The sequence below is a fragment of the Eupeodes corollae genome, chromosome 2 (assembly GCF_945859685.1).
Source record: "Eupeodes corollae chromosome 2, idEupCoro1.1, whole genome shotgun sequence".
NCBI lineage: Eukaryota > Metazoa > Arthropoda > Insecta > Diptera > Syrphidae > Eupeodes > Eupeodes corollae.
In genome coordinates this window covers 140,996,164-141,011,785 of record NC_079148.1, presented here as the reverse complement: position 1 = coordinate 141,011,785, position 15,622 = coordinate 140,996,164, and the positions used below count along the sequence as shown (strand labels likewise).

The following is a 15,622-nucleotide window of genomic DNA, read 5'->3' as shown; positions in this document are numbered from 1 at the left end:
AAATTCACGTACATAAACCTAGAACCGAAAAATGCAAAGACGAAAGTGGAAACACATTAATGGAACAGCAGTCAATGCTGAAGATATGGACGCCGAGATAACGAACTGAATTCCGCTGTCAGGTAGGATGGTCCATTCAACATAGACAACGAAAGCCAACAATCCCGTCTTCCTGGCTTAGACGAAGTAAAGATTGCAATATCTAAGCTGAAGGTTAATAAAGCCGCTGGAGTGGATGACTTGAATGCCGAGCTCTTTAAAGCAGCTGGAGGTAAGTTGGTTAGGAGCATGCACCAACTTATCTGTAAGATATGGTCGGAAGAAAGCATAACCGATGAATGGAACCTCAGTATTGTTTGCCCGATCCTGAAAAAAGGAGACCCTCTAAACTGCACCAACTATAGAGGAATCAGTCTACTTAACATCGCCTATAAAATCTTCTCCGCCATGTAATATGCGAACATCTATAGCCCATCGTCAACAACCTGATAGGTCCTTATCAGTGTGGTTTTAGACCAGGAAAGTCCACAGTTGATCAAATATTCACATTACGGCAGATCCTGGAAAAAACTCAAGAACACCAAATCGACACCCACCATCGTGTTGCTCACACGTCATCACTAGAGGCACTATCTTTCAAAAGTCTGTCCAATTACTGGCATATGCTGATGACATTGACATAATCGGAAGAACTCAGCGTGATGTCAATGGGGCTTTTGTGAGTATTGAGGCAGAAGCGGCAAAAATGGGTTTAACGGTTAATGAGGGCAAAACAAAGTACATGCTGTCGTCTAGAAAATACATACAACACCGACGTTTTGGTCAAAACGTCACAATCGACAGACGTAACTTTGAGGTAGTCAAGGACTTCGTCTACCTAGGCTCCGCTGTAAAGACAGAAAACAACGCCAGCGCTGAGATCAAACGCAGAATAACTCTTGTTAACCGCTGTTTCTTTGGACTAAGAAATCAATTGAGTGGTAAAGTCCTCTCTCGAGGGACCAAAGTGCCGCTATATACGACCCTTATCATCCCCGTCCTGCTATAAGGTGCAAAAGCATCGACCATGACAAAAGCGGATGAAAGAACCTTGGGTCGTTTCGAGAGAAAATTTCTTCGTGCGATCTACGGTCCCGTATGCATCGAAAGGGAGTGGAGAAGAAGATGGAACGACGGACTGTACGGGCTGTACAGTGACGTAGACTTAGCCAGAAGGGTAAAAGCCCAACGACTTAAATGGCTGGGTCACGTAGAGCGCATGGAAACCAATGCTCCGTCCCGGAAAGTATTCGAAGCCTTATTTTTTTTATATTCCAAACACAATCCATCCCTTTTTTCACAACTACAGTTCACACTACCTTACCATTTACTACAAAATAGCCTTCTATCTGCCATAATTAATACTTATTTTTAGGTTTATGAAATTAATCTGGCTAAATAATAGGATAACAAATTGGTTTTTAGCCCATATGAATCATTTTCCATAATAAAACCTGGCTTCTATAAACTTTATATACAAAGGCGTCATCGCATAAATATTTTAAACTAATCACTGATATGTATAATTATTAAATATTGCATTATTTTTTGTAGCATTTAACCACAAAATAACTACAAAAAGCCTATTTTGTCCGCCTCAATGGTGATTTAACTCTTAATCATACAATTGGCTTAGGGGCCATTTACAGCTATCATTGAAATCGATCCGAAGAATTTTTTGACTCCATATTTGACTGAGTTTCCCTTTGATTAGAAATGAAAATTGAACATTGATTGATCGGAAAACACAAAAAGAATTTTTTAAGAAAAAAAAGTGAAATTGTGCCTTTATTTCTCTGTAAAAATGATATTTTCTATTTTCAGTTCAGTTTCCTGAACAGCCGATTTTTATGTTCAAAAGTGAAACCAATCATTCCAATGATTTGTGTTCCAATTTCACACAATACCAATGACAAATTTCTTTCAGTACAAATTTGATGTTTTTCAATCAAGACCATTTTTTTCAATGACGGAATTTTTTAATTAAAACCAACGATAGCTGTAACTGGCGCTTTAATCAATAAACACTTTTATTTTTAAATATACATAAATTCGTCTATTCAAATTATTAATTTATTAAATACTTTGTTATCTTTTATCACTCTGCTTGATATGAAATTGTAGTTACATAGTTTTTAGAATAACAGAAATTTTCTATTATTATTTTTTATTCTGAATAAAATGTTGTTTCTATAAGGATATTAAGGACTTTCGTTTATTTAAATAGCTTCCACAATTTTTTTATAAAAACATAACCAATATTTATTACTATTAAAACAGTTTTAGGTAGCTTTGAAAACATTTGCGCATTAACCTTAACACTCCACCACCTTACCGACACCAAACAAAAAGTCAACGCCCGAAACGCTCCCTGTCACAAATTTTCCAACTGTCATCATAGCTGTCACACAAATCGATGCCGCTGTGAAAGAAAGTGAATCTACGATGCAGTGAAGTGAATTTCTATTATTTCCTTTCTAAATAAATAAATTACAATTTTATACCAAATAAATACAAAAATTAACAAATATTCCATTGAATATACCGAAAGAGCATCGTATTGAAATAAATTTCCATAGAAAAATCACGAAAAAATCGATTAAAATCGTGAAAAAGTTCAAAACAAAATCATGGCCCCACAACCACTTGAGGGCATGCAAGGCCCCATGTCTGGTTTCCTACCGCCCGGACAAGAACCTGCTGCCTCATGTCGCAATACAATATCCCTTGCTGTTCTCATAGATTTCATCATCCAAAGAACTTATCACGATTTAACAGTTTTGGCGGAATTGTAAGTCTTTATACAAAAAAGTCGATCGGGAATTTCACAATTTCTCTCTCTGCTCCTTAGGCTTCCTCGAAAAACAGACATGGAAAGAAAAATTGAAATATACAATTTCTCCGCAAGGACAAGGCAATTGTTTATAAGACTCATAGCCCTCGTTAAATGGGCCAATTCAGTTTCCAAAGTTGACAAATCTGCTGTGAGTTTTTGATCTTTTCTTATCCTGGCTTTTATCCCTTAAAAACGTACTTATTCATTCATAATTTAGCATATTATGAGCATATTGGATAAACAAAACATGCTCTTTGTGGAAACAGCCGATATGTTGGCGAGAATGTCGCGAGAAACCCTCGTCCGAGCTCGTCTTCCCAATTTCCATATCCCAGCTGCTGTGGAAATCCTCACCACGGGCACATACAATCGACTGCCTTCTTGCATTCGGGAGCGAATCGTCCCTCCAGATCCCATCACTCCAACTGAAAAGAAGCAAACTTTACTCCGACTGAATCAAGTGATCCAACATCGATTGGTCACTGGGAAACTTCTTCCACAAATGAGGGACTTCAAAGTGAGTTTTCAGATTCCCAAATACTTAGAGATTTATTTTATGATCTTATTTTGAAGATAAAACACGGACGTGTCACGTTTGAGGTCAAACACGAGTTCAACGTTTCTCTCACAGTCATGGGTGATGGACCAACTGTCCCCTGGAGACTCCTGGACATCGACATCCTCGTCGAAGATAAAGAAACTGGAGGTAACTTCTTCATTTATTCTTTTTGTTTCTACAAAACTAAAATGTCTCTTTTTTTTTTAGATGGCAAAGCCCTCGTCCACTCGCTGCAAGTCAACTACATCCATCGCCTGATCCAGGCTCGTCTTGTCGAGAACCCCAACGCCCTGAGCGAGGTCTACAACTGCCTGCACTACTTCTGTCAATCCCTGCAGCTCGAAGTTCTCTACACTCAGACACTCCGTCTGAGCTATGAACGTCTCGAGGATAACATCTACGTTGAGGAATATGTCCCCGGCGTCAAGGTCACAGTCTCCTATTGGCGTGAACTCACCCGAATGGATCCAAAATCTGAACTAGGCTATCGTCTAACAGTCCAATCTGATCCCAATGAAATTGGTCGTCCATTGGCTGTGGTGCATGTTCCTTCGTTGGGTGCCAAAGAATCCTCAGAAGTCGCCGATCGTGCTGTTCGCACCGAACATCTCTCAATGGAGCGTCTCATTGTCCACACAGTCTACATTCGTTCTGTGTCCCGTTTAAGTGATTTAAAACTTGAATTTCAATCGTTTTTGAAAGATGTTGATTGTAAGCAACTCGAAAAAGAGGTGTTTTGGGAAGCTTTTCCTCGTTACAATGATGTGGTCTTCTACTTTCAGTTAATTTGCAAGGAACTCCAGCGATCTTGACAGTTCCAGTGTTGAATCCATGTCTGCGAGCGGAGCAGGTGCACATAACCATCGATACACACACCGGAATGCTGAAATGCCACGTTCCCAAGCACTTGGATTGTCCAATCATGAATGAGCTCCAGACGACGCTCAACGGAGACCACAGCAAACTCCAGACACTTATCTCTGAACTGAGGTGACCCTCCTTAGTCCCAAGAACCACAATGTTTTCTTGAAATAATGCTTTTTCCGTTGTAGATTCTGGATAACCCATCGTCGCTGTGAGAAGACGTTGCAACATCTTCCCGCCGCGGCCACAGAAACTCTGCCATTCTTGGTAGTTCCGGATAACCCTCTGCTTCAGCCAGGACGACATAAGATCTTTGTCAAACTCAACCGCCAACCAAATGTGATTCTGGTGGGTTTTTAATGGAAGTTGCACCCACTAGTTCCTCTAAAGAATTCTCTCCCTCCTTTAGGTTGTCCAACTCAAGGAGAAACCTTCGGCTCCAAGTGAAATGGAATACACCTTCCATTTGGGCTTCGTCAGTCACAATGTCGTCGAATCCGATGATCCCAACAATCAACCTCCTCCGGATATACCCAAAATGTATACAAAACTCTTGCGTCTGATTGAGTTCGACACGTTCGTGGCAACCCATGGTCCTGGCACGCATGTTGATGGTAAGGAGCAAGTATATACCAATCAAGTGGGATGTCATCCCTTATCTCCTTCCATATGCAAGACAAAAACCCCTCCTTGGACGCCTTGGAATCGATGTTAACTTCAGTCTCTTTCTTTTCCAGATGTTCCACCACACAAACGTAAATCCTCCATGGAACTGGTTGGGCCACCATCGAAGCAACAGAAGACCATATTTCCAGCTTATTTCATCCCCGAGTTGGCTCATGTCGTGGCGATGTGCGATGAGAAGATTCCATTCCTCAATTTGGCTCAGGAATTTGCCAAACACAACATACCCCACAGTGGACTGCAGGTGGAGTCGAATGCTACTTCGTTGGTGCTGAAGTTGCTGACCCTTCCGATGCCTGTGGCTGCTGCTGATCCTAATCAAAAGGTTGGAGTTTCCTTTGGAAAAAGATTTGAATTCTTATGGTTTCTTTGCATCCTCCTTTCAGTCCACAACAACGATGCCAATAATCGAGAAACACGTGTGGAACGATTTGCTGAAGCGTCTCCTTTCGGTGTCCATTCGTTCCCAGATGAACAAGAGCAACCAGAATCGCACCTGGGTTGTGGAGTTCGTTTTCTACAGTACTCCCCTGCAGAGTACCCATCAAAAGGAGCAAGGAAACCGGCGAACTGTCTACCTGACCTATGAGCAAACCCACAACGACCTCGGCAAGACAGTCGAGGAGCTCCTCAAGGATTGGTCGAAGATAGTCTATCTCTATACGTTGGTGTATAATTTTTCAGAGCACTTCAAGTCAGGTTTGTCTTCCACAAAACCCTCGTTGAATCCTCAAGAATTCCAATTGGATCTGTGTTCCTTTTTTGCAGAGAAATTCAACCTCCACACGATGGTGAGTGTCAAGTCCTACAGCTACGTGAATCTTCTGATGGGTTATGGGCCCAACAAGGAAGTCACCTGCAACGTGTATTGGTCCGCCCAGCAGAAGGGATTCCGGTTGGTCTTTGTCGGTGGCTTATCTGCCATCAATGCCCACTCCATGATGAGGGAGCAGTTGCAGTCGCATCTCAACAAGCATCAGGATCTGACTCACATTGTTCACATTCTCCACGAAACTTATCAACCTTTGAGCTCGATATCGAAGTTGCCAATTATCCCACAGTTGGGAATTCCAGTGAGTGGAAGAGAAACCTTCCAATTATAACAGATTAACATTTTTCTCTTACAGCGTCCTCAAGTTCCAGTCCTGTCGTTCTGTATTCTCCCGCAATCTCCAACTCTCCTTCGTCTGGCTTATCAGGCTATGTACTGTTTGGAGATCCGGTTCAGGGCTGGAGGATTGGTGTCCATTCGAGATGGAGCCTATAGCCGTTTCGATAGGAGCAATGTCATAGATGAATTCACGCCCACACAGGGTCTTAAGGTATTGTGGGATTCTCAAGACTTTGTTCAGTGTTTGTTTCATTTTAAAAACGTTTGGTCTTTTTTAGGGCTTCCTTTCAAAATATGTCGATGAGAACGCTGTGTATAGGAGGCGTTCACAAAGCGAGGACGATAACCCACCGTCACCAGTGCCCATGGAGGACACACACAACACCCAAGGTGCTGGAGGATCTTCGCCGTTCTTGAGCAGTAACAACATCCGAGGACCCCAAAGTCCTCGAGATGGTGGATTGCGATTTGCCCCACCAATAACTCCCCCGACAAGTTCGAATCCTCACACCCCGGCAAGTCCACATCCCATCGGAGGCCAGCAGAATCATCCAAACTTTAGTATGACATCGCCACCAGCTCCCCATATGCCTCATCCATCTCCGAGCGGTCTTATGCCTTCGTCGCCTTTGAATCCACAGCCCAGTCCGATGGCCCACTCGCCTGGACCGAGTATGTACATGCAGCAGCATACAGACGGAAGTCCATTTACTGCGATGTCTCCGGCGACCTCGAACTGGCCTGGTTCGCCGAGCATGCCACGACCATCGCCCAGACCGGGACAGAGCCCGGAGCACAAATCACAGACGACCGTCTCAACAACACATTTATCGAGGGTGTTGCCAAATAGGTCGTGGGCTGGAGCTGTTCCCACTCTACTCACTCATGAAGCTATGGAGACTTTGTGCCGGCCGTGTCCACATCCAAATAAAGACATCGGTGGACCGGAGGTGTGTCCTTTGGAGAGGTTCTTGGGTTGTGTGTACATGCGAAGGCAGCTTCAACGTAACATCCAGGCTGAGGAGTCTCTGACGGCGTTGAACTCCAACGAACCAGGGGTGGTCCTCTTCAAAGTTGACGGCCTCCAGTGCCAGGTGGTGCTGAACCAGATACACATGCAGTCGCTGCATCTGAAGGTCTCGCAAATACCCGTCCAGCCTCTGCCCGATGGAAAACCCACCTTCCAATGGAATCCAGACGATCTGCAAGTGGTGGAGCAATTCTTCGAGACGCGCATAGCTGTGCCTCCATATCGACCAAATGCCCTGCATGGCTTCTGCCGAGCCCTCAACTGTCCCATTCAAGTGCTGAAGGATTTCATCCAAATTATGAGGCTAGAAATGATGCCTGAACTCGCTCAAGGTAGTCTCAAGTGGACTGTGCAGCTCTGTATGAGAGTTCCACCCTCAGCGCCTCCAATCGTTCCCATTGGAAGTCCGGGTGTGTTGATTTGTCGATTGAAGATACTCTTTTTCGTAAGTTCTTTATATCCCAAGTCTTGAGAAGTTTTAGTTGACTTTTTGTTTTTTCCTAAGCTCCAAGTAACACGGATTCCCTATCCCGGAATGGATCGCAGCAATAGTCCGTCGCTAGTTCTACCAATGATCTATGATCTGAATTCGAACATAACCCAGTTGGCTGAGCGGCGAGAACAAGTCCCATCACAAGCGGCCAATGCCGCCGGCATACTCCTTAGACGATTCGCTGACTATGGACCACAACCCGGCGAGTGTTCGCTCTTCCCAGCGGTGAGGGATCTACTGACGAATTTGACTCTCCCAAGTGACGTTCCTCCACCTGGAGCACAAATGCCTGGAGCTCAGTCAATAGTCCCATCGCCGGTTGGCTCCAGTCCTGGCCCCATGATGCACTCACCAATGCCTCAGATGGGACAAGTCGGACCACCTCCTCAGGGCTATCCTATGGCACCGAATCAAGGACCTAACTGATAATTACTGTAAAAATTAACATAACCAAAAGGCTGGCTAAGTGGTTTCTATAAAAATTAAACATTAAACAAAGAAAGTGGACGTGACTGGGCGGAATGACAGTTGAAAGAAATACAAAAACAAAACAAAAAAACGTAGCTCATTACAGTGGCCTATTATTTATATTTTAATTCTTTTCTTAGGTATAATTATTATAATTATGTATTATATATATAAAACAAAAATAATGTATTGTGTAATGAATCATCAAGTTACTTATATTAAAAAATTCGGTTTATTTAACTTTTTATTTACTCCCAAAGAAGTGATGATTTTTGAATTTTTGTTTTAACGGAACTCTTTGTTCAGAGATTTCTAAAGTTTGACACCTTAGCCGCTGCGCTGATGTCACATTGTTTAAAATGTAGGTATTGAAAAGATTCGCAATTGGGACGCCGAACTAAACGGTTGTGTTATCTGTCTGTGAATTTAGGTAAGTTTGAAAAAAAAAACTAAGTGAAAAAAATCTATTTTTGGGGAAAATGGCGAATATCAATTATTCGCGGTCGAATTTACCGACGGTTTCACCGGATAAATTTAAAGATGGAATTCTTTTCCCGTCGCTACTTATTAACGAGGAAGATAAGAAAAAGATTTCGAATAATCTAGAAAGAATCCCGTGGTGGGATGGAGAAGCCGTCGTTAAAGAGGACGCTGGCACGCACACTTCGGCAAATGTTGATTGCGTATCAGGTGAGAGCGAGATGGAGATGGACGCCAGTTTTTCGGCAACCAACAAGAAGGAGCGAGGTAGCTTTCAATTGCCTCTTAGCAACTGTGTCCACATAGGGACGAGTAACGGTCTATCTGTAAACAAGAAAATGAATGCAAACAACAATTTTGCATGTGGTACAGAAGAAACGCTGTGCAAGCATTTGGAAAACGATAAAGAGATGTATAGGCAAGTTTTAGCGCGCAAGAGGCACCAACATTATAGCAATAGGGATGCGAAAAAGGTGGCAATTGAAGCACCTAACAACGCAAACTATTATGTTCTTCTGGACAATTCAGAAAATGAAACGGTACAGAGTACTTCCAAATCCAATCAGCTTGGCAACATGGTCAGTGTAATCAAGGATAGTGTGAGTTGCAGTAACTCTAACAACAGCAACATAAAGCAGATGCAGGTTCCTGCTGCCCTCCAATCTTTACAAAGGGAGTGACGGCTAAAACCATAATGGAAATGTTAAGTAAGTCAAAATTTAACTTAGATAACATTAAATTTGTAATTAACGGTTTTTGCCAATTTTTTTGTAAGGGGAGCATTTCAAGAAATGTAGTTTTGAGGCTTTCTCTTTCACTCCTAAGGAGCATAAGAAATTTAATTTAGTACTTAAGGGACTCAGCGGCAATTTTTCACCCGAGGAGGTACATAAAGAGCTGCTTAGATTGGATTCCTCTATGAGGGTGGTAGTAAAAAAATGTGAGACCAAGTGGTCTAGAGAAAATGAGATTCCCTTGAATCGCTTCCTTTGCGTCTTGGAGGACAGGGAAAGTGTTTCCAAAATTAAAAGCTTGAAAGAGCTTTTCCGGCACAGAATTAAATGGGATTCGGTTAGGAGTTCTGGAACCCGACAATGTTATAGGTGGCAAAGATTTGGACACATGGGACAATACTGCTCATTTGCAGTAAGATGTGTGAAGTGCCTGGCTTTAGAGGAAGTGGGAAAGTGTGAATTGGGGCCTAAGAGTGAAACCTCGATTGCTTCATGTGTAAACTGCGGGATGACGGGTCAACCTAGTTCCTAACCAATCCTTCTCATATGCTGATGCAGCAAGAGGAGGTAAAGCTAAGCATACCCCTGCTTTGGTACAGCCCACTTCCATTCCGGGGGGTGATATATCGGACTTTATTGAAGAGTCCCAACAAACTATTTGGTTTACCAATTAATTGCCAAAATCAGAGAATTTTGGCCAACTTACACCAAACTAGATGCTTACCAGAAACCTGACGCATATCTTTGCTTTATAGCATCCCTTACACCTCCATCACCATGAATATAAACCTTATCACTGCAAACATCAATTCCTTTTCACGTGACAAACAAATTGAATTAGATCTCCTTCCTAAGGACACTCTTCCTACAGCCATCTTAGTTCAAGAAACTTGTCTCAAAAAAAATATATTGAAGTGCAATTTTAACGAAAAATGTGGCTTCATCAGAAATAATGAAGGTAGGGGAACGGGCATCCTTCTCAAAAATACTATCATTTCAGCTTCAATTCCTTTAAAATCATATAACTCAACTAAAATCTTAGCAATAGATTCTATTTATATTCCGTGTAGCGTCGGTTCAAGTTTGGTTCCGGTATTTGATTATCTTCTTTCCTGCCTTCTTAATCTTTACATCCACAAATCTGACTTTTTGGTGTGCTTTGCCATCGCCATGTTATTGCCAATATATCGCCAAAAATGTTGGAAAAAGTCATAGAAAGTTTGACTCCTAGAGTAATAAGAAACATGTTGGGAATATAATTTGCCATCATTTCCTTGCAGTGCTTTTACAGTTGATTTCGGTCCGAAGGTTTGCATTACCTAACTTCTCAGGTACTACGGCACTGCGGTATTAAAAATTATTTTCATTAATTAATCCGAACTAAAAATCTTTTTATATCTAGAACATATCGATATTTGCCTGGTGTCCGAAACTCATTTCTCCAATGGGCAAAGTCTAGATAATGTAATAGAAAACTATTCATGTTACCACGCTCCACATCCAGCTGACAAGGCAAGAAGTGGATAGGCGATTCTTATAAAAGAAAGCTTAAAACATTATGAAGTTGTTATAACCTTAAGTTTAAAATCAAGAAGTCTTTGAACGCGCCCATGTAACTACTAATGTGAATCTATTTTAATAAGAATAATAAAGTTAGTCGTGAAAAACATCCGTAGAGAACAGTTGTGTTTTTGTGTTAAATTGATGTATCGGCCACAATAAAATTGGCGACGAAAATTGGATAAAAAAGGAGTGCGTTTTTTTTTTTTTTGTTCTTAAAAAAGAGAAAGAACAAATTATTATAATTTATAACTATGGCTCAAGCATTCCAAGCTGCTTTCTGCGTCGAAACATTCGACAAGAATAAAACGAAGTGGAGTCGCTGGGTAAGTCGACTCGAAGGTGCTTTCGGTTTGTTTCATGTGCTGGAGGCACAGAAGAGAGACTTTCTCCTCCATTTTATGGGTTCGGAAACCTACGATATATTATGCGACAAGTTATCACCTGCGCAGCCAAATGACAAAACGTTTAAAGACATCGTCGAATTATTGGAACAGCACTTCAACCCGGATCCTTTGGAGATCGTCGAAAACTATAAATTCCATTTGCGGAAGCAACAGGAGGGGGAGAATGTCTGCGAATTCCTCGTTAACCTAAGAAGACTGGCGGCATCATGTAATTTTGGTGAGTACCTTCTTACGGCTCTTCGAAATCAATTCGTTTTCGGACTCAAATCAAAAGTTATGCAAAACCGATGCCTGGAACAGAGAAAATTAACATTGGAAATGGCACTTGATATTGCGAAAGGCATCGAGTTATCCGAAGAAGGTGGTGTAGTGCTCGGAAATGTTCAGGATGTTACATCGGCAGTGAACAAAATAACGACGAACAAGTCGAGACAGGGTTTGTCTGGTAACGGGATGGGTTATTCTCAAATACATCCTAATGATACAAATAAAAATAAATATGGTAGTAGTAGGCCTATTCACAATGTTAGAAATGGTGGAAATAAATGTTTTCGATGTGGTGAATTGCACTTAGCTACAAACTGCAAGCATTATAATTCGGTGTGTTCATATTGCAAAAAAAAAGGTCATTTAAGAAGAGTTTGTTTTTCTTTGAATAAAAATAGTGATAATTTTGCAAATTATGTTGAAATTAATGAAAACGAAAATGAAATAAACCAAATTGAGAGTATTTTTCAAATAAATGAAATAACAAAAAATAATGACGATGGACTTTTTGCAAAAATGTACATTAATAATATAAATGTAACTTTTGAAGTCGATACTGGTTCGAAATTCACAATTATGTCCATGGAAAATTTTAAAAACATCATACCAAATAAAGTAATCGAAAAACCTGATATTGTAATGAAAAGTTTTACAGGCAACAATGTAGGAATTTTAGGATTCTGTACTGTTGATGTTAGATACAAAAATATAATGTATAAATTAAAACTTTATTTGACTTCTATTTCTAAACATCCTTTATTAGGGAGACAATGGGTAAGAGCACTAAACATAAATCTAAACGAATTGGCAGGTATAAGTTATAATGATCTTGATTCAAATAATATTAACAAAATTAATTCAGACGATACCTCAACTGACGATACAGTTTTGATTGATAAAATTAAAAAAAAATTTCCTAACCTTTTTGAAACCTCTTTAGGTAAAATTCCAAACTTTCAGGCTAAATTAAACATTAAAGCTAACGCGAAATCAGTATTTGTAAGGCATAGATCTATACCATTTGCTATAAGAGAAGGGGTAGAACTGGAAATTAACAAGATGGTAAACGATGGTATCTTGGAAAAAGTAAATGCTAGTGCATGGGCGACACCGATTGTTCCAATAAGGAAAACTAATAACCAGATAAGACTGTGTGGCGATTACAAAGTCACGATTAACCCGTGTTTGATAGTTGATGAGCATCCTCTGCCAACAATTGAAGAGTTATTTGCATCAATTAGCGGAGGAAATAAATTTTCAAAAATTGATTTGACCAAGGCTTATCTGCAATTAGAAGTCAACGAGGAATGTCGAGATTATTTGACCTTAAGTACACATAAAGGTTTATATAGACCAACAAGACTAATGTATGGCATCTCATCAGCGCCAGCTATTTGGCAACGATATATGGAGGAATTATTGAGCGATATTCCTGGAGTATCCATTTTCATCGATGATGTCAAGATAACTGGCCGGGATAATGAAGAACATTTGGACAGATTGTTTCAAGTTTTGAGTCGTCTCGATAAAAACAACATGCGTATCAATGTAAACAAGTGTCAATTCTTTCAAGATAAAATCGAATATGTCGGATACGAAATCGATAAAAACGGTATTCATAAAACAAAGAATAAAATCGAAGCCATTGATCAGATGCCAGTACCAGAAAACAAGGACCAAGTGAGATCATACGTAGGGTTAGTAAACTACTACGGAAGATTTTTCAAAAATCTAAGTACAACTCTTTATCCGATAAACGATTTACTTAAGAAAAATGTACCATTTGTTTGGAATAAAAGCTGCCAAACTGCTTTTGACAAAATCAAAATGTAAATGCAAACCGATAACTTTTTAACACATTACAATCCAAAACTTAAATTGCTTTTAGCCACAGACGCTTCACCATACGGTGTAGGAGCTGTTCTCAGCCATGAATTCCCGGATGGAACAGAAAAGCCAATAATGTACGCCTCTCAGACGTTGACACCTACCCAACAGAAGTACAGTCAGATTGATAAAGAGGCTTATGCTATCACGTATGGAGTGAAGAGATTCTACCAATACGTATATGGCCGGAAGTTCACTCTTGTAACAGACAACAAGCCAGTTTCCCAGATTTTTTCCCCTAAAAAGGGAATGCCAGTTTTATCGGCAACACGCATGCAACATTATGCAGCTTATCTTCAATGCTTTGATTATGATATAGTTTTTAGAAGAACTGAAGATCATTGCAACGCAGATGCAATGTCAAGATTGCCTATCAAAAAAATATCAAAATTTACAATGGATGAGGCTGATATATTGGAAATATCACAAATCGAAAATTTACCGTTGACAGTGGACGAACTGGGAAAAGCAACTATTAATAATGATAATGTGAAGGTTTTAGTACAAGGTTTAAGAACGGGAAGAATTGTAGAACCAAAATACAGATTTGGAATTGACCAAAACGAGTTCACATTACAGCAAAATTGTATCATGCGAGGGATGCGAGTGTTCATTCCTGAAACTCTCCGTAAACGGGTTCTTAGCGAGCTGCATGCATCACACTTCGGGGCAACTAGAATGAAATCTCTAGCGAGAAGTTATTGCTGGTGGGAAAGGATCGATAGTGATATAGAAGATTTGGTAAAAAACTGTCCGGACTGTCAACGAATAAGAAGCAATCCTCCTAAAACTTCCGTGCATTGTTGGGAAGCACCCACTGAACCTTTCCAAAGAGTACACATTGATTTTGCAGGTCCATTTCTGGGTAAGCTTTTTTTTTTATTTTAGTCGATGCTTACTCAAAATGGCCAGAAGTTTTTGTAATTCCAAACATGACGACAGATACAACTATAACCACCTGTAGGAATATTTTCAGCCGTTTTGGTATACCGTCGGTTTTAGTTAGCGATCACGGAGTTCAATTTACAAATTACAAATTCAAAGAATTCTTGAAGATGAACGGAATCGTGCACAAAATGGGAGCGCCATACCACCCTGCAACTAACGGCCAGGCAGAACGTTACGTGCAAACAATTAAACAAAAATTAAAAACATTAGGACCGGACACGACAGATTTAAATACCGAATTATGCAGAATCCTTTTGGACTACAGAAAGATGGTTCATCCTGCGACAGGAAAATCGCCCTCTATGATGGTATTCGGACGCGAAATTAGATCCAGAATTGATTGCATGATACCATTTAGGTGTTTCAATTCAATCGAAGCTAAGAGGGGAAGATCACTTGAAGAAAATGACAGAGTTGCTGTGCGTGAATACCTCGACCGTGGAGTAAAGTGGAGATTTGGACAAATCATAAGAAAGCTAGGACTTCTTCATTATTTAGTAAGGATGGATGATAATCGTATTTGGAAACGCCACATTGACCAGATTCGCCAAATAGGCATAGATGTAAAAAATCAACAAACCTATGACGTTTCCAGAGAAGAACATCCTCCTTCACTTAACATTCAGCAACATTACAATGGTGGAGATATGCTTACAGATACTGAAACATCCGATAATAACATTTCAATGAATAATGAAAAAAATCATCAAAACTGTACTGCTGGTGAAGGTATAAATGATGACTCAAATTGTAATCAAAATAAAAATGTAATTAAGATTTTACGAAGATCAAATCGTATTATTAAAGCACCAGATCGACTAGATATTTAAGTTCCTAACTTTACATTTTCAAGCAATTATTATAAAAAAAAGTACATATGTTTATTTAATTTAATTCTTAATTCTTCTCTTGTTGATTTAAATACAATGAAAAAATGTATCTCTATGTTTGTAACAATAACAAAATTATATACTATTTTTATTTTTTTTAAGGGGCGAAGAACTGTTATAACCTTAAGTTTAAAATCAAGAAGTCTTTGAACGCGCCCATGTAACTACTAATGTGAATCTATTTTAATAAGAATAATAAAGTTAGTCGTGAAAAACATCCGTAGAGAACAGTTGTGTTTTTGTGTTAAATTGATGTATCGGCCACAACAGAAGTAGCCAAGTTTACAAGTGAAAATATGCAAGTAACAACTATTAGTATTGGTTTGAAAAAGAAAGAGTTTAAGATAGCAGCTATATACTGCCCA

At 39.9% G+C, this 15,622-nt stretch overlaps 2 protein-coding genes across 2 annotated transcripts; both read left to right on the top strand.

Annotated features, from left to right (window-relative positions):
• Positions 1-2,441: 2,441 nt before the first annotated feature.
• Positions 2,442-8,329, top strand: LOC129945167 (mediator of RNA polymerase II transcription subunit 14). Its single transcript, XM_056054827.1, has 14 exons — positions 2,442-2,830; positions 2,891-3,023; positions 3,093-3,392; positions 3,449-3,581; positions 3,642-4,145; positions 4,217-4,424; positions 4,487-4,646; positions 4,708-4,912; positions 5,036-5,307; positions 5,369-5,681; positions 5,751-6,055; positions 6,110-6,304; positions 6,372-7,568; positions 7,629-8,329. The coding sequence occupies exons 1-14, from the start codon at positions 2,670-2,672 to the stop codon at positions 8,040-8,042; spliced, it is 4,500 nt and encodes a 1,499-aa protein (XP_055910802.1). The 5' UTR covers positions 2,442-2,669; the 3' UTR covers positions 8,043-8,329.
• A 2,783-nt stretch (positions 8,330-11,112) lies between these two features.
• Positions 11,113-15,197, top strand: LOC129945271 (uncharacterized protein K02A2.6-like). Its single transcript, XM_056054928.1, has 5 exons — positions 11,113-11,701; positions 12,473-13,229; positions 13,303-13,361; positions 13,421-14,284; positions 14,362-15,197. Exons 1-5 carry the CDS (start codon positions 11,113-11,115, stop codon positions 15,195-15,197), a joined length of 3,105 nt encoding a protein of 1,034 aa, XP_055910903.1.
• Positions 15,198-15,622: the final 425 nt, after the last annotated feature.